Source organism: Dipodomys merriami, unplaced genomic scaffold, assembly GCF_024711535.1.
Source record: "Dipodomys merriami isolate MVZ:Mamm:240054 unplaced genomic scaffold, mDipMer1.0.p SCAF_90, whole genome shotgun sequence".
NCBI classification, from domain to species: domain Eukaryota; kingdom Metazoa; phylum Chordata; class Mammalia; order Rodentia; family Heteromyidae; genus Dipodomys; species Dipodomys merriami.
Genome location: NW_027206513.1, coordinates 2321805 through 2348933, shown reverse-complemented (window position 1 = coordinate 2348933; position 27129 = coordinate 2321805). Strand labels below are relative to the sequence as shown.

General features: G+C 37.1%; 1 protein-coding gene and 1 non-coding gene across 2 annotated transcripts in view; one reads left to right on the top strand and one right to left on the bottom strand.

Moving 5' to 3' along the window:
* Anapc1 (anaphase promoting complex subunit 1) overlaps nucleotides 1-27129 on the top strand; it is a 105677-nt gene that overhangs the window by 54450 nt on the left and 24098 nt on the right. The window contains exons 26-39 of the mRNA XM_070013277.1: nucleotides 1929-2143; nucleotides 4822-4940; nucleotides 8725-8996; nucleotides 11296-11530; nucleotides 13076-13167; nucleotides 14321-14455; nucleotides 14610-14692; nucleotides 16020-16098; nucleotides 17000-17074; nucleotides 20475-20551; nucleotides 21382-21472; nucleotides 21560-21613; nucleotides 22362-22555; nucleotides 24926-25012. Coding sequence (XP_069869378.1) covers nucleotides 1929-2143; nucleotides 4822-4940; nucleotides 8725-8996; nucleotides 11296-11530; nucleotides 13076-13167; nucleotides 14321-14455; nucleotides 14610-14692; nucleotides 16020-16098; nucleotides 17000-17074; nucleotides 20475-20551; nucleotides 21382-21472; nucleotides 21560-21613; nucleotides 22362-22555; nucleotides 24926-25012 — 1808 coding nt within the window. The remainder of the gene's footprint in view (nucleotides 1-1928; nucleotides 2144-4821; nucleotides 4941-8724; nucleotides 8997-11295; nucleotides 11531-13075; nucleotides 13168-14320; nucleotides 14456-14609; nucleotides 14693-16019; nucleotides 16099-16999; nucleotides 17075-20474; nucleotides 20552-21381; nucleotides 21473-21559; nucleotides 21614-22361; nucleotides 22556-24925; nucleotides 25013-27129) is intronic.
* Nucleotides 25361-25468, bottom strand: LOC138821242 (U6 spliceosomal RNA). Its single transcript, XR_011370100.1, has one exon. It is a non-coding gene; the product is annotated as a U6 spliceosomal RNA (small nuclear RNA).

The following is a 27129-nucleotide window of genomic DNA, read 5'->3' as shown; positions in this document are numbered from 1 at the left end:
TTCAGGACCAATGGAATAGAATTGAAAACCCAGAAATGAACCTACAGACCTATAACCATCTAATCTTTGACAAGGGAGCTAAAAAAATAGAATGGAAGAAAGACAGCCTCTTCAGTAAATGGTGCTGGCAAAATTGGTTAACTACTTGTAGAAAACTAAAGCTAGATCCTTATATATCACCCTGCACCAGAATCAACTCCAAATGGATCAAAGACCTTAGAGTCAAAGCAGACACTCTGAAAACATTACAGGATGGAATAGGAGAAACCCTAGGTCTCCTTGGCACAGGCCCACATTTTCTTAATAGAGACCCAGAAACACAACAAATCAAAGAAAAGTTGGACAAATGGGATTGCATGAAATTGCAGAGCTTCTGCATGGCAAAGGACATAGCTAGCAAGATCAATAGAAAGCCCAGGATTGGGAGAAGATCTTCACTAGCCATACAACAGACAAGGGTCTCATATCTAAAATATACCTTGAACTCAAAAAATTAAATCCCCCAACAATAAATCTTCAAAGAAACAACTGCCCAATAAATAAGTGGGCTAAAGACTTAAAGAGAAACTTCTCTGAAGAGGAAAGAAGGATGGTCAATAGACACATGAAGAAATGCTCAACCTCTCTAGCCATAAAAGAAATGCAAATCAAAACAACATTAAGATACCGCCTCACCCCAGTTAGAGTGGCTATAATGAAGAACTCTAATAACAACAGATACTGGAGGGGATGTGGACAGAAGGGAACCTTACTGCATTGTTGGTCGGAATGTAAACTTGTTCAACCACTTTGAAAGCAGTATGGAGGTTTCTCAAATGACTCCACATAGAACTCCCCTATGACACATCAATCCCACTTTTGGGCATTTACCCAAATGATCACAAACAAGACCACACTGAAGCTACCAGCACCACTATGTTTATTGCAGCACTATTTACTATAGCTAAGATATGGAACCAACCCAGATACCCCTCAGTAGATGAATGGATCAAGAAAATGTGGTATATATACACAATGGAATTCTATAGTTGCTTTTAAAATGAGAGAGTCCATAGAAACTAAAGTGTATTTTTAAGAAAAACAATGTTTATTTGAGCATACAAGCCAGATGTTTCCACATTAAATGTTGGAAATCTTTTATTAATAAGGGGATACAAAACTCTTGTGAGAACATGAAGAGATTCCATTCAGTTGCACATCAGAATTGCTTAGACTGGAAAGCCCCATATTAAATCACATAGATTATAAGGACAGGGTGACAATCATGTAATTATTCTCTTCAATCTGTAAGAAAATTTTTGATTTTCAATCCTTTTCTAACAAACTTTTCACTTAGGAAAAGAAAAAGACCGATAATGAAACATTCTCAAGAGGACTAAAGAAAGAGCACATTTCCTGGCTCCATTTAACCTTCATGTTTTTTCCCTTTCTGCTTCCATTAATAACAGTCATTATCATTTCTTTTCTAATAATGATTGGGGCTTTTATTCTACTTAGAATAGTTACTTGCTTTTTAAAATGATTAAGCTGCAGATTTTGTACAATTTATTTACAGTGCTTCCCTAGTGGGTTCACCACCTGACTATTGTTCTAGATTTAACCCTTTTACCTCCATTCACTGATTTTTTTCCAAATAAGGAATAAAGTACTTTTACAAAAGATTTGTAGGAGCTCAATACATAGTCTCCTATGTAGGAGTCCACAGCAGGAGGGTCACTTGAAAATAGAAGTTCTTGGGCAGTATATATATCAATCCCAACTTTGTAGGGTACCTTTAGATTTGTGTACCTTCAGCTCCACTAGTTCTGCTTTGGCATTCATACTTGTGTAATGATAGAGTTGTGGTGGTTGATGTGTTATGTCCTCATGTTCAGTAAATTCATTACCAGAGTTTTAAAGTTAGTATTATAATGATGTCTGTTACTTAGGTGCTCTCGTCAGATGTTTCTTCAGGAACGGAGGCTGAGGAGGAAGATGATGGCATGAATGACTTGAATCATGAGGTTATGTCACTAATCTGGAGTGAAGACTTAAGGGTGCAGGATGTGCGAAGGCTGCTTCAAAGTGCACACCCTGTCCGTGTCAATGTGGTGCAGTACCCAGAACTCAGCGACCATGAGTTTATTGAAGAGAAAGAAAACAGGTGAAGACATTTGTTGTCCATTCCTCTGAGGTTTTTCTTACATTGGACACTGATTTATATTTGTTTTCCTTTAGGGTCTTAGCATTTTAAACCCTAAGAACACTAAAAAAATTGCTTTGAAGTTAAAACCAACTACTCATTAACTTTTTTTTATTAATTTTTTTGTTTATTTGGTACCAAGGAATCGAGCATACTAGGCAAGCACTCTACCACTAAGCCACATTCCTAGCCCACATTTAAAATTTTTATGCATTATCTATGCATGTTTTCTAAGTGTATTTGGCTTTTAGTGATATAATTATACCCTCCTTAAAATACAACATTGTACTTGAGAAAAGATTAAAACCATTTTGCTGGTAATTACCTTAAGGACGTACAAGCAAAAGAAAACCCTGACTCATTGTCTTTGTCTTAATTAAGAATAGATTTAGAGTTGGGGTTGTGTCTTTAAACTCATAATAGTTCCTTTTACTTTATCCAAAATGTTATAGGAAATTCTCTATTTTCCTCCAGCACTTGATAATTTGCAATCAATATCATATACCTGTGACACGTAAGAGCTGTTGGCTTGGGAACTTCACCTTGTATTTTTTTGTTTTTGTTGGTTGTGGGTCCTGAACTCAGGGCCTACGCGCTGTCCCTCAGCTCTTCAGCTAAAGGCTATCACTCTACCTCTTGAGCCACAGCACCACTTCCAGCTTTTCTGCTTATGTGGTGCTAAGGAATTGAACCCAGGGCCTCAGACATGCAAGGCAAGCACTGTACCACTGAGCCACCTTCCCAGCTCTCACCCGTATTTTTAGATTCTCTTATATTGTTTTCTGCCATGTTTTTGTCATCTGTCCCTGCACTGCCTCTGCTGTCTTTTACCTTACAGTACTATTTCAAGGGGAGGTGCTACCACAACAACTTAACCACAGGTGACTGGAGACCTGAGTTAGTTAGAATTTCTCTATTACTGTTTGCTTTCCATATATACCTAGAGATTGGTCACCTGTAAATAAAAATATGTATGGATAAAGAAGTTCAGATTGGATTGCAGTAGTTATGAGAAGGGGCTCCAGAGTCACTGTCTTCTGGATGAGTGTAGATAAATTACTTAACCCGTTGTTGCTTCATTTGCTTTAGCTGTAAGAGTATTCATGATTATGACATTTATACCTGGGGTTGCTCTTTGTACCAAGTGAGTTCTTTTTATACAACATTGAATACTGCTTAGGACTTAGTAATGCTCAGTGTAGCCAGCCATTATTAGTAATGGAATACATTGATGTTCTCTTTGTTTTGACTGTCTCTGAAATTTAAAATGTATCCTTTAGTCAGATGTCAGTTTAATTGGCAGTAGTTTTTTCCTTTTTTTTTTTTTTTAGTACCTAATGAGATCATGATGCATCTTACCAGTGCCATTTTAGATTCAAGGGATATAGTATTGTTGTCATTACTATGTTAATTTTGTGATTTCTGCAAGATTGAATTGGATAAGGTATAAGAACTCCACCAAAAAATTCTGTGGAATGCAGTCTTTTGGGCTTGAATTTCCCTGAACCCAAATTGATTTCAAAGCAAGATTTTCCTTTGTAATGAGCTAGATAGTGGTGGTGTTGGGGGTGGTGGTATGTGTGTATAATTAGGGGAAAAATATGTTTTAATAAGCCAGGCGCCGGTGGCCCATGCCTGTAATCCTAGCTACTCAGGAGGCTGAGATGTGAGGATCACCATTCAAAGCCAGCCTGGGCAGGAAAGTCCATGAGACTCTTACCTCCAATAAACCACTAGAAAACCAGAAGTGGCACTGTGGCTCAAGCGGTAGAGCACTAGCTTTGAGCTGAAGAGCTGAGGGATAGGGCCCAAGCCCAGAGTTCAAGCCCCATGACCGACAAAAAGAAAAAAAGTTTTGATGAATAGCTTTCTCTGAAGATAAAATATGGGCTATTCCTACATGTTTTTAAAAAAATATTTTCAAATAAAGCTTTAAAAAGTGTTTCTTAATTATAAATTCCTACTTCTACATTTTTAGCTTTCATCTTGCTTTAGATGCAATGCAGAGAATTTCAGGAGAAAAGCAGAAAAAAAATTCCAGTCAGAGAGGTACCATCTTAACCTTGAGCATAACCTGGTATATACTGGTATTATTAGTATTAGTTCGTAAATAAATCCTAGTCACCATGTAAGTGAAATGAATTCTCTGTTTCTTCTAGAGACACAAGAAATCCACTCACCTTCTTTCCGTGCATGCAACCACAGAGGTGATTGCATTCCTGAGGGAGTATTAATATAAAGGATGGAAGGAAGCTACTGCATAAATTGAGGGCAGACTAAAAATTATATAAGAATAAAACTCATAAAGCACTATATTTTCCTTTGAGAAGGTTAACATCAATTGGAGTAGAATTGTAAATTTTCTTTGAATACTTAGGAAGAATTTGTTTGGTTTGTAGGCCACCCAGGTTTAATTCAAAGCAACATAAAACAAAGAAAATGTGTTTCCCCTTCGAAGTTCCAAGTAGGAGCAAGCATATTAAAACGAGAACAGTTATGTTTGGGTTGTTTACCTATATCTGTGTAGATTTACTTTGAGGTGATTTCATCACACACATTATGCCTCTTTTTGAAATGCCTATGGATTGCATGCCAATTCTGCTTTGCTTTAACATTTTTTATATGTATTTTAATTGTAGATTGCTTCAGTTGTGTCAGCGAACTATGGCTCTTCCAGTAGGACGAGGAATGTTTACCTTGTTTGCATATCATCCTGTTCCAACAGAACCATTGCCTATTCCTAAATTGAATCTAACTGGTATGTTAAGTTCCGGGCTCAGTGAGAAAGGAAAATATACATGCATAATTGGGTTTGTTTGAATTCTTTTAGTTAAAAACAAGAGACTTGCTTCTTGAACATGGCAAGGTAGTGTTTTACTGTAATTCCAGTTACTTGGGAGGATGAGATGTTATCTGTGTTTTTATGAAACCTGAAAAACAGATGGATATAATGTATTCAGTAATATATACTATAGTTTATAATACGTAGAAATATACCCACGGAGTGTTTTCAATTGCGTAAATTAAGAAATGCAGAGTTTCACTCAGATTTAAAAGTAGCATGCCGGAAATGAGGCAGTAGCTGAAAGGAGAACACATACCCATCTTCCAAGAAAGCCAGTAGAGTTACTATCAGTTATGTCTTTCTCTCGGAGGTAAAGCAACTTTGTAAAATTGAAATAGTTATTGAGTCCAATGGAGCACATGGGGTATAGATGTTCACTTATCTTTTCAACTGTTTGCATAAAAGTCTATATAAAATGTTTGGGAAGAAAGAAATCCTGTGGGCTGGGGCCATGAGTCAGTGGTAGAATGCCTATCTAGGAACCCCAAGGCCCTGAGTTCAGAGCCTAGTAACACCAAAAAAACACAAAAAACAAAATAAAACAACAACAAACCCACAAAAGGAATCTTATGTAAAATTGACAGGTGATAAAATGTGTTTAATATGGCTGATGTAATATCCTGGTAATGCTTAGGTGCCACTAAAAAAAAAAAAAATGAACGTGCAATCATTGTGTATTGCTGAATCTTTCTTAGTTCACATGATTTAAATGTGTCCATGATGTGGATTCAGTTTTGTTCAAAATATTCTAGTAGGCAAAACAACAAAGCCAAAAAAGTAAAAAAGAAAAGGGTTATCTTGTGGGGATTTTTTGGTTGTTGTTTTGTCGGTCACGGGGCTAGAACTCTGGGCCTGGGTGCCAGCCCTCAACTCTTTAGATCAAGACAAGTGCTCTACCACTTGAGCCACAGCGCCACTTCCGGTTTTCTAGTTTTTTATTGGAGATACGAGTCTCATGGACTTTCCTGCCTGGGCTGGCTCTGAACTGTGATCCTCAGATCTCAGCCTTCTGAGTAACTAGGATTACAGGCGTGAGCCACTGGCACCCAGCTTGTTTTTGTTTTTGTTTTTTTTTTGAGCAAGGGTTTCAATATGAGGTATGAGCTGTCCTTGAACTTGGGATTTTACTCCCTTCTTGAGTGCTAGAATTACAGATGTATACCACCTTGCCTGGCCTGGCCTCCTTTAATTTTAAATTAATTTTGGAAAAATTACTTTATTAAAGTAGTGCCTTTCCTAAGCTGATGTAACTTGGTTATACTTTTGTAAATTACTTCACCTCTTATGTGCATGCTGAAGGAATTTTTCACTCTTTTTTCTCATCAATGATCTGCCTTTTTTGAGAAAGTACTGATAAGACCCATAAGACTTATTATGTTATCTAATTCTTCACTTGACTTAGTTTTAGGTATAAAAAGCAAATAGATAGATTGGTTTTACTTTGTGCTTATACTTTGTGATCTGTGTGTATGATGTGTATATCAACACTACAAATATGACTACACACTTAAAACATACTCATTGTAAGTTTTTAGAATTCTGAGTGTTTTAAAGCACTAATAAACTTGATAACTTTATGTAATTATATTTATTTTAAACATTACTTGAGCTAATATCGGACATTTATTTAATTATTTTTTTGTTTTTGTTTTTGGTCTGGTTGTGGCGCCTGAACTCTGGGCCTGGGCACTGTCCCTCAGCTCTTCAGCTCAAGACTAGCGCTCTATCACTTGAGCCACAGCGCCACTTCCGCACTTCCGGCTTTTTTCTTTTTGCTTATGTGGTGCTGAGGAATCGAACCCAGGGCCTCAGGCATGCAAGGCAAGCGCTCTACCACTGAGCCACCTTCCCAGCCCCTAACATAAGACATTTAAAATATATAGAGTTCAGTTTTTGCCTGTACTCAATAATAGATCAAAATCCAAAGAAATCAAGCAGGACATACAGCATTGGTTAATTTGTGTTGTTTTAAAGTATACTGATCATAAAATTAAATTTAGTAAATGTTCCTTTATAGTTCATGTGTTACTCAGGCCTGTAAATAGATGCTTTTTATACAACTATCTCTAAAAACTGTTGTAAGGTAAATCATCCTAGAAGCTACTGTTTAAAATATAGAATATTGAAGTCTTTATTATATGGCTAACAGGCTGCAGGCTGCCAGGTGTTCAAAGGCCTGCAACATGCAAATACACATAATACAGCTAGGAAACCTGCTAAAAAGGAAAGAAGTAACAAAACAATACCAACAAGCCAATTCAGCTCCAGTGGAGAGCTGAGTTGGGACTCCATGATGACTGGAGATGAGCCAGGAGACAGGACACAGGACACGATCAAAGGGATACATGTGGCACACGATCAAAGGATACGTGTGGCATGGAGTCCTGGCCACTAGGCTGGTTCAGGCCTAAATAGGTCGGCACAGGGGGCAGATCCTCAGGAAATTCCCAGTCCCAGGCACTGGACTGACAGATTGAGTAACCTATCTGCCAAGTGCCTGCCCCTGCCTCCAGGGGTCTGGGCATGCCCAATACCTGGGAGGCAGGTGATGGGGATGGGGAAGGGGTTCCTTCCTCCAGCATGAAGACAAGATGCCAGACCCTACCATCCACCATGTGGCCAATATGGCATTGGTCAGACCTGACCTCCTTACTTCAATACAAATTGATATTTTTCACAGAAGGATAGGCATATAGCAGTAGGGCAAGTTTACAAAGACCTTTTCTTAAAATATTTTTTCTTGGGCTGGGAAGGTGGCTCAGTGGTAGAGCACTTGCCTTGCATGCATAAGGCCCTGGGTTTGATTCCTCAGCACCACATAAGCAAAAAGAAAAAGAACAGAAGTGGCGCTGTGGCTTAAGTGGTAGAGCGCTAGCCTCAAGGTTAAGAGCTTAGGGACAGAGCCCAGGCCCAGAGTTCAGGCCCCACGACCTGACCCCCTCACCCCCAAAAAAATATATTTTTTCTTTAATGTATAGGAATAGGATATTTGAAATTAATATAGGATAGGATAGGATATTTGAAAAGTATAGGATAGGATATTTGAAATTGATGTCAGTATCATCGGTATATATGTAGTTAACATGTGGTGTTAACTACATATTACATGTTAACTATATTTGTAATTAAATAGACCTCTACTGTTCAGCAGTGAGTATGCTAACTATACTGGTATATAGTTAAATTGATATTCGTTATCATACTATCACCGTATGCATTTTAGCAAAACATACAGTGATTATTTTATATAATTAGGTTTCTTCTCTTGTATCAGTTTTGATTAACATGTGAAAAGTGCTCATAGACACCTGATATTATTCCACATGTTACAGTGTTAAGGGTTTTGATTATAGTAAAAGTAATTGTATTTTTGGCTGGGTGTTGGTGGCTCATGCCTATCATCCTAGCAACTCAGGAGGCTGAGATCTGAGGATCGTGGTTCGAAGCCAGCACAGGCAGAACAGTCCATGAGACTCTTATCTCCAATTGACCACTAGAAGTGGTGCTGTGGCTCAAGTGGGAGAGTGCTGGCCTTGAGCTGAAATGCTCAGGAAAAACACCCAGGCCCAGAGCCCCATGACTGACTGAAAAAAAACAAACAGAAAAACAAGTAATTGCATTTTCAAAAAGCTCAATTTAACAATTTCATTGTGTGGATTCTTATTCTCTCAATGTTAATTTTCCTTTGGTTGGATAGGGCGAGCTCCTCCTCGAAACACTACAGTAGATCTTAATAGCGGGAACATCGATGTACCTCCCAACATGACAAGCTGGGCCAGCTTCCATAATGGAGTGGCTGCTGGCCTGAAGATAGCCCCTGCCTCCCAGATCGACTCAGCTTGGATTGTTTACAATAAGCCCAAGCATGCTGAGTTAGCCAATGAGTATGCTGGCTTTCTCATGGCTCTGGGACTAAATGGGCACCTTACCAAGCTGGCTACTCTTAATATCCATGACTACTTAACCAAGGTGAGAACTTGTGAATCCAGAGCCTGGAAACTATACTTTACCTGCCTGTTGCATTAGCTCCTAATTGCTTTCTTGTCCTTTTGTCATTCTATGCCTCTAAATCCATTCATCTCATAGTAGGCAGAGTAATCTCTTTAATTTATTTTTTTAAATTTTTTTTATTGTCAAGGTGATATACAGAGGGGTTACAGTTACATAAGTAAGGGAATAAGTACATTTCTTGTCAAACTTGTTACCCTTTCCCTCATTTTTCTCTTACTTTCCCTTCTCTCCCAACCTTGCAGAGAGTAATCTTTCTAAAGTGTAAATTAATGTGTGTCACCTGGTCAGAACTACTTAACTCTCCTAGTGCTCTTAATGTGCTTCTAGGAGGCTGTGTGATCCTACTCTCTCCAGCCTTCCTCTTTGCCATTCTGCCATTGCCTGTCATTTTCCAAGCTTGAGTGCTTTCTTCCTGCCACTCTTGGCTGCTTTCTTCCTGCCATTCTTGGCTGGTGTGAACTTATCCTTCAGGTTACTAGAAATTCCTTCATGTAATCTTTTCTTTTTTTTGTCAGTCATGGGGCTTGAACTTGGGACCTGGGTGCTGTCCCTGAGCTCTTTTGCTGAAGGCTAGTGCTCTACCACTTTCAGCCACAATGCCATTTCCATTTTTTGAGACTCTTCTCTCCAGTTAAGAGGAGGACTTTTTTGCCCTTGCTGGCTCTGAACTACGATCCTCAGCTCTTAGCCTCTGTGTAGCTAGGACTACAGGATTGAGCCAACAGCATCTGACTTATCTAATCTTTAGAAATTCTTAATAATTCAACCCCTTCTAATTTAAAATATTAGTCTCCTTTAAAATACTATAATTGGTCTGGGAAGGTGGCTCAGTGGTAGAACGCTAGCCTTGAGCTGAAGAGCTGAGAGACAGCGTCCAGACCCAGAGTTCAGGCCCCACGACCGGACCCAAAAATAAATAAATAAATAAAATACTATGATTAACTTTGTACTTTTTTGTTGTTGTTGTTTTTTCCTGGTTCTGGGGCTTGAACTTTGTGCCTGGCCTTGTCCCTGAGCTTTTTTTTGCTCAAGGCTAACACTGTACCATTTGAGCCACACGCCACTTTCAGCTTTTTTAAAAAAAATTAGAGATAAGTCTTATGGACTTTCCTGCCAGGGCTGGCTTTGAACCATGGTTCTCAGATCTCGGCCTGCTGGGTAGCTAGGATCACAGATATATGCCATTGGTGCCTAGCTTTCATACTACTTTTGCCCTTCCTTCCTTCCTTCCTTCCTTCCTTCCTTCCTTCCTTCCTTCCTTCCTTCCTTCCTTCCTTCCTTCCTTCCTTCCTTCCTTCCTTCCCTCCTTCCCTCCTTCTCTCCTTTCCTCCTTCCCTCCTTCTCTCCCTTCCCTCCCTCCTTCCCTGGGGCTTGAACTCTGATGCTGTCTCTGGGCTTCTTTTGCTGAAAGTGAGCATTCTACTACTTGAGCCATAGCGCTACTTCCTCATACTCCTTTTTTTTTTTTGGTCAGTCATGGGGCCTGAACTCTGGGCCTGGGCACTGACCCTCAGCCCTTCAGCTCAAAGCTAGCACTCTATGACTTGAGCCACAGTGCCACTTCTGGCTTTTTCTGCTTACGTGGTATTGAGGAATCGAACCCAGGGCCTCATGCATGTGAGGCAAACACTCTACCAATGAGCCACCTTCCTAGCCCTTCTCATACTACTTTTTAATAATAGATTTGTTTCTTCTTCTTCTTCTTCTTCTTCTTCTTCTTCTCTTCTTCTTCTTCTTCTTCTTCTTCTTCTTCTTCTTCTTCTTCTTCTTCTTCTTCTTCTTCTTCTTCTTCTTCTTCTTCTTCTTTCTTCTTCTTCTTCTTCTTCTTCTTCTTCTTCTTCTCCCTTCTCCCTTCTTCCTTCTTCCTTCTTCCTTCTTCTGGTTGGTTGTGGGGCCTGGGCACTGTCCCTCAGCTCTTTAGCTGTAGACTAGCGCTCTACCACTTGAGCCTCAGCCCAACTTCCGGCTTTTTCTGCTTATGTGATGCTGAGGAATCGAACCGAGGGCCTCATGCATGCAAGGCAAGCACTCTATCACTGAGCCACCTTCCCATCCCCATATTTGTGTATCTTCTGTTTTAACACTTTCCTATTAGATCACTAATGAGACCAAGGACTAGGTATGTTTAGATTGCCACTATCCTCTCAGTGCCTGTCTCATAAAAGTACTTGGCTGAAAATAGTAGACAGTATTTTATTTATATCCATGCATTTGTTTTGGGATTATTTCTGAAGTTTTATCTTGTTTTCCATTATAGGGCCATGAAATGACAAGCATTGGATTACTACTTGGTGTTTCTGCTGCCAAACTAGGCACAATGGATATGTCAATTACTCGTCTTCTTAGCATTCACATTCCTGCTCTCTTACCCCCAACGTCCACAGAGCTTGATGTGCCTCACAATGTTCAGGTGGCTGCCGTGGTTGGCATTGGCCTTGTGTATCAGGGGACAGCTCACAGACATACTGCGGAAGTCCTGTTGGCTGAAATAGGTAAGGGGTAGTACTTAGTTCCATAGACATACATTTCCATTCCAAATGAGCACAAATTAAAATGATAGGAAATTTTAAAGACAAAGTAAAATGCTATATAGTTATGATGATCAAGGAATGATAGCAGTAGGTTATATTAGTACAGAATGATTTTTGTTGTTGTTGTTGTTGTTGGTTGTAGGGCCTGGACTCTGGGCCTGGGTGCTGTCCCTCAGCACTTCAGCTCAAGTCTAGCACTCTACTACTTGAGCCACAGTGCCACTTCTGACTTCTTCTGCTTATGTGGTGTTGAGGAATTGAACCCAGGGCCTCATGCATGCAAAGCAAGCACTCGACCACTGAGCCACCTTCTCAGCCCCACAGAATGATTTTTTAATTGATAAAAACAAATTCCTCCCCCTAAAAAAACCTTCAACTAATATTTTGTATTACTTAAGCTTACAAATAAGCTAGGATACTTACTTTATTTGTATTATAATAGTAGTACTTGAGGTTGCAAGCTTGAATATTTAGTTGGTAAGCCTATTCCTGAGCCCCAGTGGTCGTATATAAATATATATTTTATACTACTGCATCTTTACCCTGCCATACCTAGCAGTAGCCTAAACTTTAAATTGTTTTGGTCTGTAATGTCCCAGTGTTTATTCTTTTGGACAGTAGCACTTGAAAGTGATTGATTTCTACAACCTATATTTTTTCCCTCCTGTATGTGTATTTTTAATCATCTCTAGATCAGTGATAAAACCAAATGCAGTATAAATACTTGTTGTACTGTGTTGTTAAGGGAATGACAAGAAAAAAAGTCTATATGTTTAGTGTAGGTAAAGTATTTTACCCACGGTTGGTTGAATCCTGGATGCAGAACCTGTATATATGGAGGGCCAACTGTATCAATGACAGAGTTTAGTTGATGAGTTAGGAACAGTAACATTAACAACAACAATAATAAGATGGAACACTTATAATAATATTTCACAACCAAAGTTCCTTAAAAGTTATAAATTTTTGTTTCTGGCTTTCATTTAATATTGGATTGTGCCTAATTGCCAGGAAGTGAAACTGTGAAAAGCAAAACTTTGGTTAATTAGAATTACTGTATTTCACAATGGATTGTTGAAGAAACATTGTTTTTTGATAAAATTGCCCTTTAATACAATTTTGATCTGTTAGCTCTTGCCACTGTAATAGTAAACAACCAACTACAAAATTGACCTGGTTGGCTCTGCTTCAAGGCTGTAGATCTGCAGGTCACCTGCTGTGGTGTTTTGCCTCAGGCCTGATAAAGAAATGGACAGAATTGAACCATTCCTGTCAAATTATGTAATACCATAAGTAGTTGAGCTTGAAAATACTCAAAAAGTATCCAGCTTTTTGTATCCAGTATACAAGATTTCATGGTGTAGATACCATTTGGGATAATACTATAGTGAGTATACTCATAATGAGTGTATATCTTTTACGCATCCTGGAAGGTAGCTCTGTAAAAATGTTTACAAGTTAGGATCTTAAGAAGCTGCCTTGACCTGAGTTGCTCTCTCGTTACAGGGCGGCCTCCTGGTCCTGAAATGGAGTACTGCACTGACAGAGAGTCATACTCTTTAGCTGCTGGCCTGGCCCTGGGCATGGTTTGCTTGGGGGTAAGCAGAGTCTATACCTTCTTATGCTTCAGTTAGGATATCTGTATGTTGATGTGAATAACTTTGACACTTAACTCAAAATGTCATTCTAAACTAAACTAAACTAGACTAAACTTGTTGCCCAGACCTTCTTTCAGTATTTTTCAAAGTACTGTTTGTGAATAAGAAGATGTGAAAGTGACAGCACCTCCCAACAGAAAAGTAATGAAAGCATGTATAATGGGGAACCTTAAAAATCTGCAGTGATTGCTAGAAATAAACCCAAGCCTTTGTTCACTCTTTACCCTGTTGAGTTGCTATAGTAACATTTGCTTTGTGAGGCATCAGGTTGTCCTGTCTTTAACTTTGCTAAAGAGACATATACAGCATTAGCAAAATTATTTTTAAAATAATTATTTCACTTGGAATATAGTTCCCTTAAAAAAACCTCCAGTATAGTCTGATGGTCAAGAAGGTTCTGATGAATGTGTTTTCTTCTCTGTTCATTTTGAATATCTACCTAGTGTTTGGCTGCCTGTTGAGGTTCTGACTTTACATCTCATATATGAGCTAAAGAGGCATGTGCTACAATGGAAAAGCATCAAACTGAGGATTGGGACCTGAATCTTTTGGTCCTGATTACATTATTGTAATTATTAAAGAGCCCCATCGACTGTTGAGCCTTATTTTATATCTAGCCCTGCCATTTAAGAGCTTGGTAACCTTGAACTTACGCCTTTTACACATCTCATTCCTAATCTTTAAAATGGGATTCTTGTTAGTAGCCGTTAGGTAGGGCTGTTGAATTAAGTAACTCATGTTCCTGGCATGAAGCAAGCATCTGTAACCATTATAATTATTGTTAATGGAAAAATTCACAGGTGTTCAAGTGTTCATAGATCAGATTACAGTTACTGAAACATGTATGTTTTGAAGCTTTCATGTATTTTATGAAGTGAAAGATAAATATAATTTTATGAGATTGTCACAAATAGTGTGAATATTAACTTGTGAATAAATGTTTATTTGGAAATGTAAGCAAAATAAAAATAGAAAAACTAAATTAAAAAAACTAAAATATCTTGCTTTGAAGTTAGTTCTTTCTTTGTCATAAGTATGTGTTACAGATTTCTTCTACAGGATTTCTTTTCACGTCTGTTACTTTGTTTTCCAGCATGGTAGTAATTTGATAGGTATGTCTGATCTCAATGTGCCTGAGCAGCTGTATCAGTACATGGTTGGAGGTCATAGGCGCTTTCAAACTGGAATGCACAGGGAGAAACATAAGTCCCCAAGTTACCAAATCAAAGTAAGTTCAAATCAGAGTAACACAGGGAAATGCCAGAAGCTAAAAACTTAATTTAACATTTGTAAATATACTCATTGTTAAGCATAGGCTGGTGCTGGTGTTCAGAAATTTTTATAACTCAGAACTCTTACATAAATACCTTTTCTTTGAACAGGAAGGAGATACCATAAATGTGGATGTGACTTGCCCAGGTGCAACTCTAGCTTTGGCTATGATCTACTTAAAAACCAATAACAGGTATTTGCACCTAAATTTGTCCCTTACCATGACTCTGTGACATGCTTTCTGACCTGAAATCATTTGTGTGTTATCTATCTCTTCTTTGCTAGAGCAGCTTGATGTCTACTCTCCCTAAATCAGTTCTGCTGATTTTATCTAGAAAGAAAATGTTTGTCTAGAATTTATATATTTGGCTATATTAATGCTATTTGACACCAAAATCCAGGAATCCTTAGTTCTCTTTTATCACATGGCATAGTATTTTTATAAAATCTATGCTGATCCTGCTTGTACATTAAATCATTGTTAGATTACCTGCAGTATGTAATATTATATAAATGTCTATTCTACTTTATTGTTTATGGAATAATGACAGAAAAAAAAGACTGGGTGCCAGTGGCTCATACCTGTAATCCTAGTTACTCAGGAGGCTGATCTGAAGATTGTGGTTCAGAGCCAGCCCAGGGAGGAAGTTCTGTGAGACTCTTTATCTCCAATTAATCACCAAAAATCTGGAAGCTGTGTGGCTCAAGTAGTACATTGTGAGCCTGGAGCAAAGAAAAATCTCAGGGGCAGTGCCTTAAGCCCTGAGTTCAAGCCTCAGGACCAGCACAAGAAAAAACAAAAGAAAAAAGACTATATGTTTAATATACATACAGGATTTTTCTCCCTCTAAATATTTTCAAAAGAATGCAGAATTCAAGGATATAATTGCTGTTTTCTTTTTATGTGGTTTGTAATTAATGTCACCGCCACAACAACGGTGCCTGTTTCTTTTCATTCATTTTGCATTTCTTTGTGAAGATTTGGTGAAATCCAAAGTAGTTTCCACTTATAAAAATGGTATCTACTTAGTTCCAAAGCTTTTCTAATGACTAAACCTACCTTCCCAGTCTCCTGTAAGCTTAACATTTGAAAGTAGGTTTTTGGCATTTGTTACTATCTTTTGCATAGAGGAATACATTGTGTAGAAGATATATACCATATTTTGATAAGTTTTAATTAAAAAAATACTCGAGGTTTATGAAACCTCAGTATTCTGAATTCATCCTTTTAGAAAAGTTATTATGTAAAGAATTATCAAAGTAATAGAAATATATATTCGTCTATTATTTCTATGAATGTGTATATTGGAGATATTTCATTGAGCAAAACAAAACTTTGGTTGATCCATCTGCCCTCAACGGAACTTACGTAAGACATAAAATGTACATTATATTAGTGAGTTGAATAAAACAGGTGGATTGGTAATGTGAGAAGAAAGGGTTTGAAATAAATCTTGAGACTCTTGTTTACATTGTCCTGTCCTTAAGCACTAACCTTCACTGCTGGCTCCCACCAACAGATCCATTGCAGATTGGCTCCGTGCTCCTGATACCATGTACTTGCTGGACTTTGTGAAACCAGAATTTCTTTTGCTTAGGGTATGGTGCTTTGTGGTTTTTCATTCCTGATAACTTGTCAAACTTAACTTGTGATTGTGTAATGTTCTTTTGAAACTTAACAAATTTAACTTCAGGAGTTTTAGAAAGGGTGATCATGTGTGTATGTATAATATTTAGAATGACATTTCAGCTTCTCAAATTATTATGTTAAATGTCCTAAAAAGCAAAACTAGAATTTTACTGTTTGATTTTACAGCTTAAAAATTATGATTAATGCTGATAAGGATAATAAGGATAATAGCTATTTGTCAGTTATCTGAATTTTTTTGTTTTTTCTTTTTTAATACCTAAACTTACTATGTTGAAACTTACAAATTATCATGTGCAGACAGAGATACAATTCTTGCCTTTTGTGTGTGTGTGTGTGTGTGTGTGTGTGTGTGTGTGTGTGTGTGTGTGTGTTTTGGGGGGGGGGTCTGGTCGTGGGGCCTGAACTCTGGGCCTGGGCACTGTCCCTCAGCTTCTCAGCTCAAGGCTAGCGCTCTACCACTTGAGCCACAGCGCCACTTCCGGCTTTTTCTTTTTGTTTATGTGGTGCTGAGGAATTGAACCCAGGGCCTCAGGCATGCAAGGCAAGCGCTCTACCACTGAGCCACCTTCCCAGCCCTGTGATTTTTTTTTTTTTAAATAGAATTTTCCTTTTATCAGCAAATGAAAAATCTCCAGTCCTTAATGATGGTCAACTTGGTTTTAGTTTTAATTTTTTTTAATGCTGAGTCTGTATTTTAATGAATAGCTTAAGTAGATGTTATATACTTAGTTATTTTTCTAAATTGTCATCAGCTAGGACCTGATTATTGGTGACCTTAATAATACCAGTGTTACAAAATTTATGCACTTTGCCTGCTCTAATTAATTTCATTTGTGATTCATTTTTAAGACACTTGCACGATGCTTGATTCTGTGGGATGATATTTTACCAAATTCCAAGTGGGTTGACAGCAATGTTCCTCAAGTAAGTACAAATTACACACGCATACACATACATGCGCGCGTGCACACACACACATACACACACACACATTGGGGTTTGTACTCATACTTGCTCATCTTGCTTTCTTGGCTGTCATTCTATCATTTAAACAATATCTCTAGTCCTACTCTTATTTAGAGATGGAGTATCCTGAATTTTTCTGCCTGGGCTGGCCTTGGATTGTCATCATCTTAATCTCAGCCATCCGAGAATGTAGGATTATAGGTATGAGCCATTAGTGCTCAGCAATCTTATGTTTTAATAACATAAATTTTTTTGTAGGATTTTTCAAGACTTTATAAAATATTTTCTCTTGTGAAAGAAATTTAATCATTAAGCCATCTCTTTTGAAGAGTAGAAAGTTTCATTTTAATATTATATTATATTATGTATATATATTATATTATATTATATTATATTATATTATATATATTATATTATATTATATATATTATATTATATATATAATATATATATTATATTATATATATTATAATATATATATATTATATTATATTCTGTAGAGATAAAGGTGGTTTGTGTGTGTGTGTGAGAGTGAGTGTGTCAGTCTTGGGGCTTGAACTCAGGGCCTAGGCACTGTCCCTAAGCTTGTCCCTAAGCTTCCTTCACTGAAGGCTAGCACTCTACCACTTGAGCTACAGTGCCCCTTCCCTCTTTTTCTGTTTATGTGGTACTGAGGAATGGAACCCAGTGCTTCATGAATGCTAGGCAAGCACACTACCACTAAGCCACATTCCCAGCCCTAAAGGTTTTTTAAATATTAAACACACTAAAGTCTTGTAAAAGTTTTTAATTTTATTTTTTTGGAGGTAGTGGGAATTGAACACAGGATCTTGAGCCATGCTCTTCTCTCTTTTGTATTGATGATTTTACAAGTGGGATTTTGCTTAATACCAGGGTCAACCTAGGCTACAGTCCTTTTACTTATAGTTCCCTGCATTACTGGAGGTGACAGGCATGCCATTTCACTCAGGCATTCATTGAGGTGGAGTCTCTTGAACTTTTATGCCTGGGCTGACTTTGAACCCTGATCTTTTGATCTCTATTTAACAAGTAGGTAAGAATATAGGTTCAAGCTCCATACCTAGCTAAAACAGTTGAGGTTTTTTAATTTTCTTTTTTTATTTTTGTACTGGGTCTGGGATTTTAATGTAGGGCCTGGCACTATCCCTGAGCTTCATTCACTCAAGAATAGCACTCTACTACTTGAGCCACACAACTCCCCTTCTGGTTTTTTTTTTTTGATGATTAATTGGAGATAAATGTCTCATGGACTTCTTTGCTTGGGCTGGCTTAGAACCATGATCCTCAGATTTTAGTCTCCTGAGTAGCTAGGATTCCAGGTGTGAGCCACTGGTGTCTAGCTAGTTTTAGTATTTTTATTCTAATTAAACATTTATCTAAGGTATTACTTTAATCTGTAATAATTTTATATCATCTATACCACATTTTTTTTTTGTTTTTGTTTTTGTTTTTTTTGTGGTTGTGGGGCTTGAACTTTGGGCCTGAGCGCTGTCTCTCAGCTCTTCAGTTCAAGGCTAGTGCTCTACCACCTGAGCCACAGTGCCACTTCTAGTTTTCTGGTGGTTTATTGGAGATAAGAGTCTCATGGACTTTTCCTGCCCACGACTGGCTTTGAACTCGGACTGGCTTTGAACTGTGATCCTCAGTGCTCAGTCTCCTGAGTAGCTAGTATTACAGGTATGAGCCATGGGCGCCCAGCAGTTCTTTTTAATTATATAAAAGTGTATTTATTAAGTAAGCCAATTATAAAAAAAAAAAGTAAGCCAATTATAGTAGTTAAATATAAGCAGATTGTTTGGTGCCAGATGTGGTGGTACGTGCATGTAGACACTACTGTGTATGAATGTTATAAATCAGGTTACACATGCTTATATAGATTCTTCAGAATGTCATTCAATTTCTGAGTAAATAACATTTTAAATTAAGAATAAAGTCTGGAAAGGAAGGAAGGAAGGGAGATTATAGGAGTTAGCCTGTATTATACAATCAACACAATTGCTTATCTTGTTGAGATATTAAAGAGCAAAGGTATCATACATTTAACATTGGTCTATATTCAGTACATAAAAATACTGGTGTTTATTGGTTTCTTAGAGAAAGCATTCTGAAATGTTACTCTCAGTAACCTTAAAAAAGTATCAGAAAAATAAATCTTTAACTTGTATATATTTGCATTTATGTATTTAAAAATAACCTTTTGTTTTTTATTTTTTAAGAGAAAAGGACTAAATCTTTCCTTTGTTGTTAAAGCTAGGTTTTCTGCACACAAATTTGATAAATTACTGTCCACTATCTGTAATAAAAGGAAAGAGATGCCTTTCTAAACTTGAATTACAGATTACCATATTCACAGCTTAGTTTAGCTAGAGTTAGCCTTGGGGCTAACTTTTATCGTTGTTGGTCAGGTTTAATGCCACACATGTCTCATCCAGAGTATTTGTCTCAGACCTGATGTTGGTGGTTCCTGTTCCTGTTCTAGCTACTCAGGAAGATATGACATGGAAGATAATAGTTCAAGTCCAACCTGACTAGCACAGTCCTTAGTTAATAGTTAATTCCATTTCCAGTTAACCAGCAAAAAAGTTGGACAAGTCTCTTCCTCTGATTAGAATCTTCTCCAGATGGTTTTTATTTTTGTTTTTGTTTTTGTTTGCTTTTTCTTTTTTCTTTTTTTGTCAGTCGTGGGGTTGAACTCTGGGCCTTGCTTGGTTGGGCACTGTCACTGTACTCTTCAGCTCAAGGCGAGCACTCTACTACTTGAGCCACAGCGATACTTCTGGTTTTCTAGTGGTTTATTGGAGATAAGAGTCTCACTGACTTTCCTGCCCGGGCTGGCTTTGAACAGTGCTCCTCAGATCTCAGCCTCCTGAGTAGCTAGGATTACAGGTGTGAGCCACCGGCACGCGGCTTTTGTTTTCTTTTTCTACTTCTCACCTTCTCTAGATCTATAGGTGTCATCTTTGTATTTCATTTGATAAGTATGAAATGTTACTCCTCTTTTGATTCAGAATCTTCTGAAGTCCTCTTTTTTTGTATTTATTCAATCTAGTTCTGTACCCTCTCCTCCCCCTCCAGTTTCAGGGTCAAACTCAATGTTGTGAATTTGAGGCAAGTGTTATACCTTGAACTACAACCCCAGCCTTGCTCACCTTTTATTTACCTCATTTTAGATTTGAAACTTGAGCATCCTTAATATTATTAAAATATAAGCCTTTGAATAGAAATGGTTTTAAAAAGCTTCTTTTATGTAAATATAGCACTAACAGATGTTATTTTTCAAATTATGTATTTAATTAGGACATTAATGTTCAAGTGTTCTTGAATTTTGTCTTAACAGATTATAAGAGAAAATAGTATTTCCTTGAGTGAAATTGAATTGCCCTGCTCAGAGGATTTGAATTTGGAAACTTTGTCGTAAGTAGTATCAATAGATTAAAAAAATTATCTTTCCTACCATCTATAGTGTAAATAAATTAAAATACAGGAGTGCTATTGTCCTTGACTTATGTAAACCCCCATATTTTTACCATTGTTTTTCATATGTCCACAAAATTGACTTGTTTATTTTAATTTTTAATTTTAATTTTATTTTTTTGGGTCCAGTCATGGGGCCTGAACTCTGGGCCTAGGCGCTGTCCCTCAGCTCTTCAGCTCAGTGCTAGCGCTCTACCACTTGAGCCACAGCACCACTTCCGGCTTTTTTTTTTTGCTAATGGGTGCTGAGGAATCAAACCCAGGGCCTCAAGCATGCAAGGCAAGTGCTGCACTTTACCACTGAGCCACCTTCCCAGCCCCTGATTTGTTTATTTTAAAACAGTGTAAATCTCTTGTTCTCAAAAACAGTATTGAAGATATTGACTTGTGTATTCTCTTTCATATTTTACATTTAGAAAATGGGCAAGAATTTTTAAACATTGTCCTTTCTTAACAGTGTAAAGCAAGAAGTGGACTTCATCAATATAGTCTTGTGGTGCTTCTGCTAAAAAAATATACAGAAATCTACTTAGTGGTTAAAGACATACTTGAGGCATTACCAGAAAGATAGGAGCTAGTTAGCATGAATATTTGTTATTTCTATTCCAAGGTAATAGATGATAATGAATTTTTTGTTGTTGTTGAAGGGGACTTGAACTCAGTATCTGGAGCTTTCACGCATTGGCTGACACACTACCACTTGAGCCCCTGATAATGAATTTTAAAGAAAAACAATGACAATATTAACTTTCTCATACTCTTGTTTTCAGCCAAGCTCATGTCTACATAATTGCAGGAGCCTGTTTATCTCTCGGTTTTCGATTTGCTGGCTCAGAAAATTTGTCAGCATTTAACTGTTTGGTAAGAACCGTCTTGGTTTATCCTGCTCTATTTTCTTTCTGTCATCACCTTAAGATGGTTCTTCTAATTTTCAATTTTCTTTTTCAGCATAAATTTGCAAAAGATTTTATGACTTATTTGTCTGCACCAAATGCTTCTGTAGTAAGTCTTTCTTATGTTTCTCTTTGGGAATAAATTAAACCTGAAAAAATGTTACTGATTTTCCTATTATTTATATGTTTGATCAAATGTCTATTATTTGAGTTTAAAATGGGAGCTTTGAAGCATTGGCTCATTTCTGTATTTTTGTTCTGGGATATTAATTTGGTGAGGATATAGTTATAGTCTTGTGAAATGAGTAAATGAGAAAGTTTATAGCATTCAATGACTTTATGTTCTGTCTCAGTACTGAATGTTGGAAAGTTTTCTTTAAGAATTAGTATTTAGGGCTGGTTTAGTTGTTATTGAATCATTATTGCTCTGATGATAGGAAGACAGGACCATTCTTGCACATTGAAGCTAGCAAAATGCCTACAAAATTTTTCTTGTGCATGAAGATTGCCTTTATTTAATATTACATAATATACTATTAAAAAGTTAAGATTACTTTGTAGAGTAATGTCTGAATTTCATTTGGGAAAATATATACAAAGGGAAAAAATTCAGAGAAAAATATCCAAATGTTAAATGCCAATTCTTACTGTGTAGTGTAATTTGAAAATATTATTTTCTTTTTTGGTACTTGTTTAAATTTTCTACATTGAACTCCTATTTCTTAATCAGGGAAAAGATTTATTTTACATTTTTTTAAAAAAGAATCAAATATAGGCTTTTCCAAATGGCCATTTCAGTTGTAGTAATGAGGAAGTGTGACAGTAGTTATAATAATATCATCTTTTTGTGTTACTAGACAGGTCCGTACAACCTGGAAACATGCCTGAGTGTGGTGCTGCTGTCTCTCTCTATGGTAATGGCTGGCTCTGGGAACCTAAAGGTTCTGCAGCTTTGTCGTTTCCTACACATGAAAACAGGTGGTGAAATGAACTATGGTTTTCACTTAGCCCACCACATGGCCCTTGGACTTCTGTTTTTAGGAGGAGGAAGGTAAAGAAATATGTATTTATTTCTTAATAAAAATATCTCATGAGTAAGATCTATAAAAGCAATGTAGCTGTTTTTTTCTTCCCCCAAAGTTTTTCTATCCTTTTATTCTTGCATTATCATATAAATATTGGAATTTGTCAATTTTCATTCTAAATAATATGATAAAAAATTGATTGGAGGGCTGGCAGTATGGCTTAAATACAGAGTGCTTGCTAAGCAAGTGAGCTCAAGGCCCTGAGTTCAAACACTAGTACTGCCAAGAAGAGGAGCAATAAAAGTTATATTGGGGCTTGGAATGTGGCTCAAGGATAGACAGTCTGTCTAACAAGCACAGGCCCTGAATTTAGTACTGCCAAAAGTAAAGATTGTAATTGTATTTATTCTATGTATCAGTTTGAGGGAAGTTAAGTCTGTTGAGTCTTTATAATCTGTGACTGGTTTGTTCATTTGATTAGCTCTTGTGTAGGGAACTGTTCTTGCTACAAGCTTTATAGGCGTTTCCTTTTATGGCTGGGCTTGTAATTAGAAGTCACTTTTTCAGAATTGTAAAAATAAGATTTTAAGGTAAGTGTGCATTTTTTTATCTCTCTTTATTTAGAATTAAGAGTAGTTGAAGAAATGGTATAAAAATTCTTGTCTACTTTGTGAATTTTTTGAATGTTTTCCTTTCAAAACAAGCCTGTTTTTTACTTTATGCTTTTAATCCCTCATCTATTATTCACATGGTATGAGTCTATTTATCCTTTTTTCATGTGGATTAGATTTCCTCCCTTTCTGGTCCAACCTTTTCAGTACCTTTTGGCTTTTAAGAAGTTATATGTACTCTTTAATGTTTTAATTTATCACAACACAGCTTACCCATTATGTTTGACCCATCACCTTTTAACATTAACATCTTAAATTCAATTTTGAATTTTAGTTTATCAAAATATCACAGAGAAAAGGGGCCTGTTCTTTGCATATGCTGGAGTAGATAATTATCTTTGCTTTTTTTTTTTTTTTTTTTTTGGTACTGGACCTGGGGTCTGAACTCGGCCTGGGCATTGTCCTTGGGCTTTTTACACAAGCCTACTGCTCTACCACTTGAGCCACAGATTCACTTTTGGCTTTTTTGGTGGTTTATTTGGAGTCTCACAAAAAGAGTCTTACAACTTTTTTGCTCAGGTTGGCTTTGAACCCCAGTCCTCAGATCCCACCTTCCTGAGTAGCTAAGATTATAGGTATGAGCCATCTGTACCTGGCTCTTTGCTTAAAATTTTGAAATTTCTTCTTAACTCATTAACTATTTGAGTATGTTGGATACTAAACTCTTAATAATTTCAATTATTTGAAAAGGTACAAGAAAGATTTGAACATGTATGTATATAAGTATGTAAAATATATGTTTATGCAGAATAGATACAAAGATGATTTAAGGTGTTGTTTTGTAGCATATTCACTTCAAAATATTCGTAAGAAAATCTGTGGACTACTTACTAAAATAAACCAGAAAAAATTCAATAGATTCTTTACTAAGAGAATATGATGTTCGTAGAAAAACCTTATCATATTTATAAGAAAAAAAATGATTTGTATTTGAAGGAATATTTGTAACTTTGGCCTTAACTACATCATTTTAAAGGAATATTCATGTTTACAAAAACAGAAAAAAATGTTTAAGGTATCATATAAAGAGCTCTGTATTTTAAAAGAAGCCTAGAATATGGTGGCATATTTTATACAAGGTTATCAGTATTTTTAATTTCTAAGATTACAGTTATCACTATTATGCTATTTTAGGTTAATATCTTGCTTTTTAATTCAGGAATTGAATTAATGATTCAAGAATTGAATTTGTTGGATGTTGCTTCTGCCTTAAAAAGGACATGATCTTGAAAGAGCTTAAGGTCTAAAGAAAAATAAAACATTCACACCATTGACACTATTGTATTAAAGCATCTTACCCCGGTATAATGCCACACAAACCTCTACTTTTCTCTCAGCAATGTTTTGAGGCTGGGCATGGTGGCATGAGCCTATTGTCTGAGCTACTTGGGAGGCTAAGATAAGGAGAATCACTGGTGCAGGTTATCAGGCAAAAAAAAATTGTGAGATATTGTCTCATAGATAGAGAAAGCCTGGGCATGGTGGTATGTACCTGTTTTTGCAGCTACAGAAAGAAGTGTAAACATGGAGGATTGTGGCCCAGATTGACATGTTCAAAAATTGAGACCTTATCTCAAAAATAAAGCAAAATAGAACCAAATGTTTTCTGCCTAAATGTGACTAACAAACTCTCTCTGTTCAAACCCCAGTATCACCAAAACAATAATGCCTTGAAGTTATGCACAGAAGGAAATTAATCATTTCTGTTTCTAATTTGCTTTGCAGGTACTCTTTGAGCACATCAAACTCTTCCATTGCTGCTCTTCTCTGTGCTCTTTACCCACATTTCCCAGCTCATAGCACTGACAACCGGTGAGTCTAACAATTCAGTCTTTAGCCTGGCATTTTCTCCAGTTCTTTAAGGAGATAATTTTTTTGTATTTTTGTTTCAATTTCCAGATTAGCATTGTTTAGTTCTTTTGTTCTTGAACTTATTTCCACAATTAAATTCTTTTTTTAATTGTGAAAATACTGTACAGAGGGATTACAATTACATGGACAAGATAATGAGTACATTTCTTATCAAGCATTGTAGCCTCCTCCTTTGTTTCCCCTTCCCATCCCTTCCCATCCTCCCCCCGCACCCCCACCCAATCCCCCCCCACCACCAAAGTTGTAAAGTTCGTTTTTCCACATAACAACTTGTACATCTCATTGTTGAAAAATATGGAACGCTTCGCGAATTTGTGTGTCATCCTTGCGCAAGGGCCATGCTAATCTTCTCTGTATCTGTTCCAATTTTAGTATATGTGCTGCCGAAGCGAGCACCACAATTAAATTCTTTAAAAAGTATTTCTTACAAAGTTGTAGACTACAAGACAACTTTAAATATTTGATATTTACCAGTTTCCACTAACCCAGGTTTGTAGAATTGTAGTAAAATGAGAAATAGGGCAAATTATCTTTAGGGATAAATTTATCAGCAAGGTAGCCAAGGAAAGCACCAGATGCTACCTCTTCTGCTATAATTGTTTAATTCAAGATTAAAGAGATTGATGAATTTCCTCTTTTTTGAGAAACCTTGTATGTATGGAAGAGACATAAAACATATGCAAAAAAAAAAAATCCTTAAGAGTTTAGAAGTGGCAATCAACATGACATCAAATCATACAGGGGCAGTCAAATTGCAAAGAAACTTTGCTTTTAAGAGCAGAGTGACTTCCTTATCCCCAGAAGTGACCAGCCAGAGCAGAGCACTTTTCACCTAGAGGGGAAGGGGAGGAAACAGTTTCTCATAAGTGACATCTCTGATAACCACTGTGCTAACGATGGCATCCCTGTTGTCTATTTAGAGAAGGGCCAGAATACTTAAGAAACATGACTGCTTTACAAAATAGCCTGATCTCAAATCCAGATTGCCAGCAGGTAGAATATAGGAACATGGTTGCTAATTTATACAGCAATGACATTTAGCATAGCTTCTGTAAAATGTTTTGAGTGAGGGTCAGTTTTGAGAGCTTGTTTGGAGGTTCTAACAGGGGAGGGCAGCTACTCGTATACCCTTGACCGAAGACCGGTCCTCCTCTATTGGGGATGGTCATCCTCTTCAACCAAGTGCGCAGCTTCTGGAGGGATGCACATGGAGCGGTGAGGGAGGAAGGGGACACCCACCTAGCCAGCCAGATCAGCCGAATCAACCCTGGCGATCAATGGGGTGACAGATGTCACAGCCAGATCGCCCTCACATCCTGAGGGTCAGTTTTGGGTAGCTGCCATCCCAAGTTATTGCTGGTCATGCTATCTGTTGGTTTAATTATCTTGAAGAAATTTGGAAATAAGGATCAATAATCTTTTTAAGCATTAAATGCTTCTTTCCTATGCATTTTATTTTTAGTAGTATTTTTAGAAAACTTGGTCATAGCCAGGTGTTAGTGGCTCATGCTTGTAATCCTAGCTATTCAGGAGCCTGAGTTATGAGGATCACCGTCCAAAGCTAGTCTGAGCAGGAAAGTTTATAAGCTTCTTATCTTCAGTTAACCAACAAAGAGCCAGAAAGAGCTGTGACTCAGAGTAGTAGAGTGCTAGCTTTGAGCAAAAACTTTCAGCCACAGCCCCCAGGTCCTGAGTTCAAGCCGCAGGACCAGTATGCATGCATGCATGTGTATGCGCATGTGCTCACGTGCGAACACACACACACACACACACACACTTTTTTTTGTCTTTTGTAGGTTCTTTTAAATGTAAAACTTTTGTGCATTTTCACTCTAAAATATAAATTTTAAACCTTAAGTGATTTTTTTTAAAGTGTAAAAGTACATACATTCACATGTTATTCTACCTCCCATTGACATTTGTTATGCTGTGTCTTTCAAGGGATAAGTATTTATTTGTGTACTGGTGTGGATATAGAGAAGAGTTTTACTATCTGAGGAAAACTGGCATCTTTCCTTACAATCTTTTAAGGAAGGGGAAAACATTTCAGTGTTAAG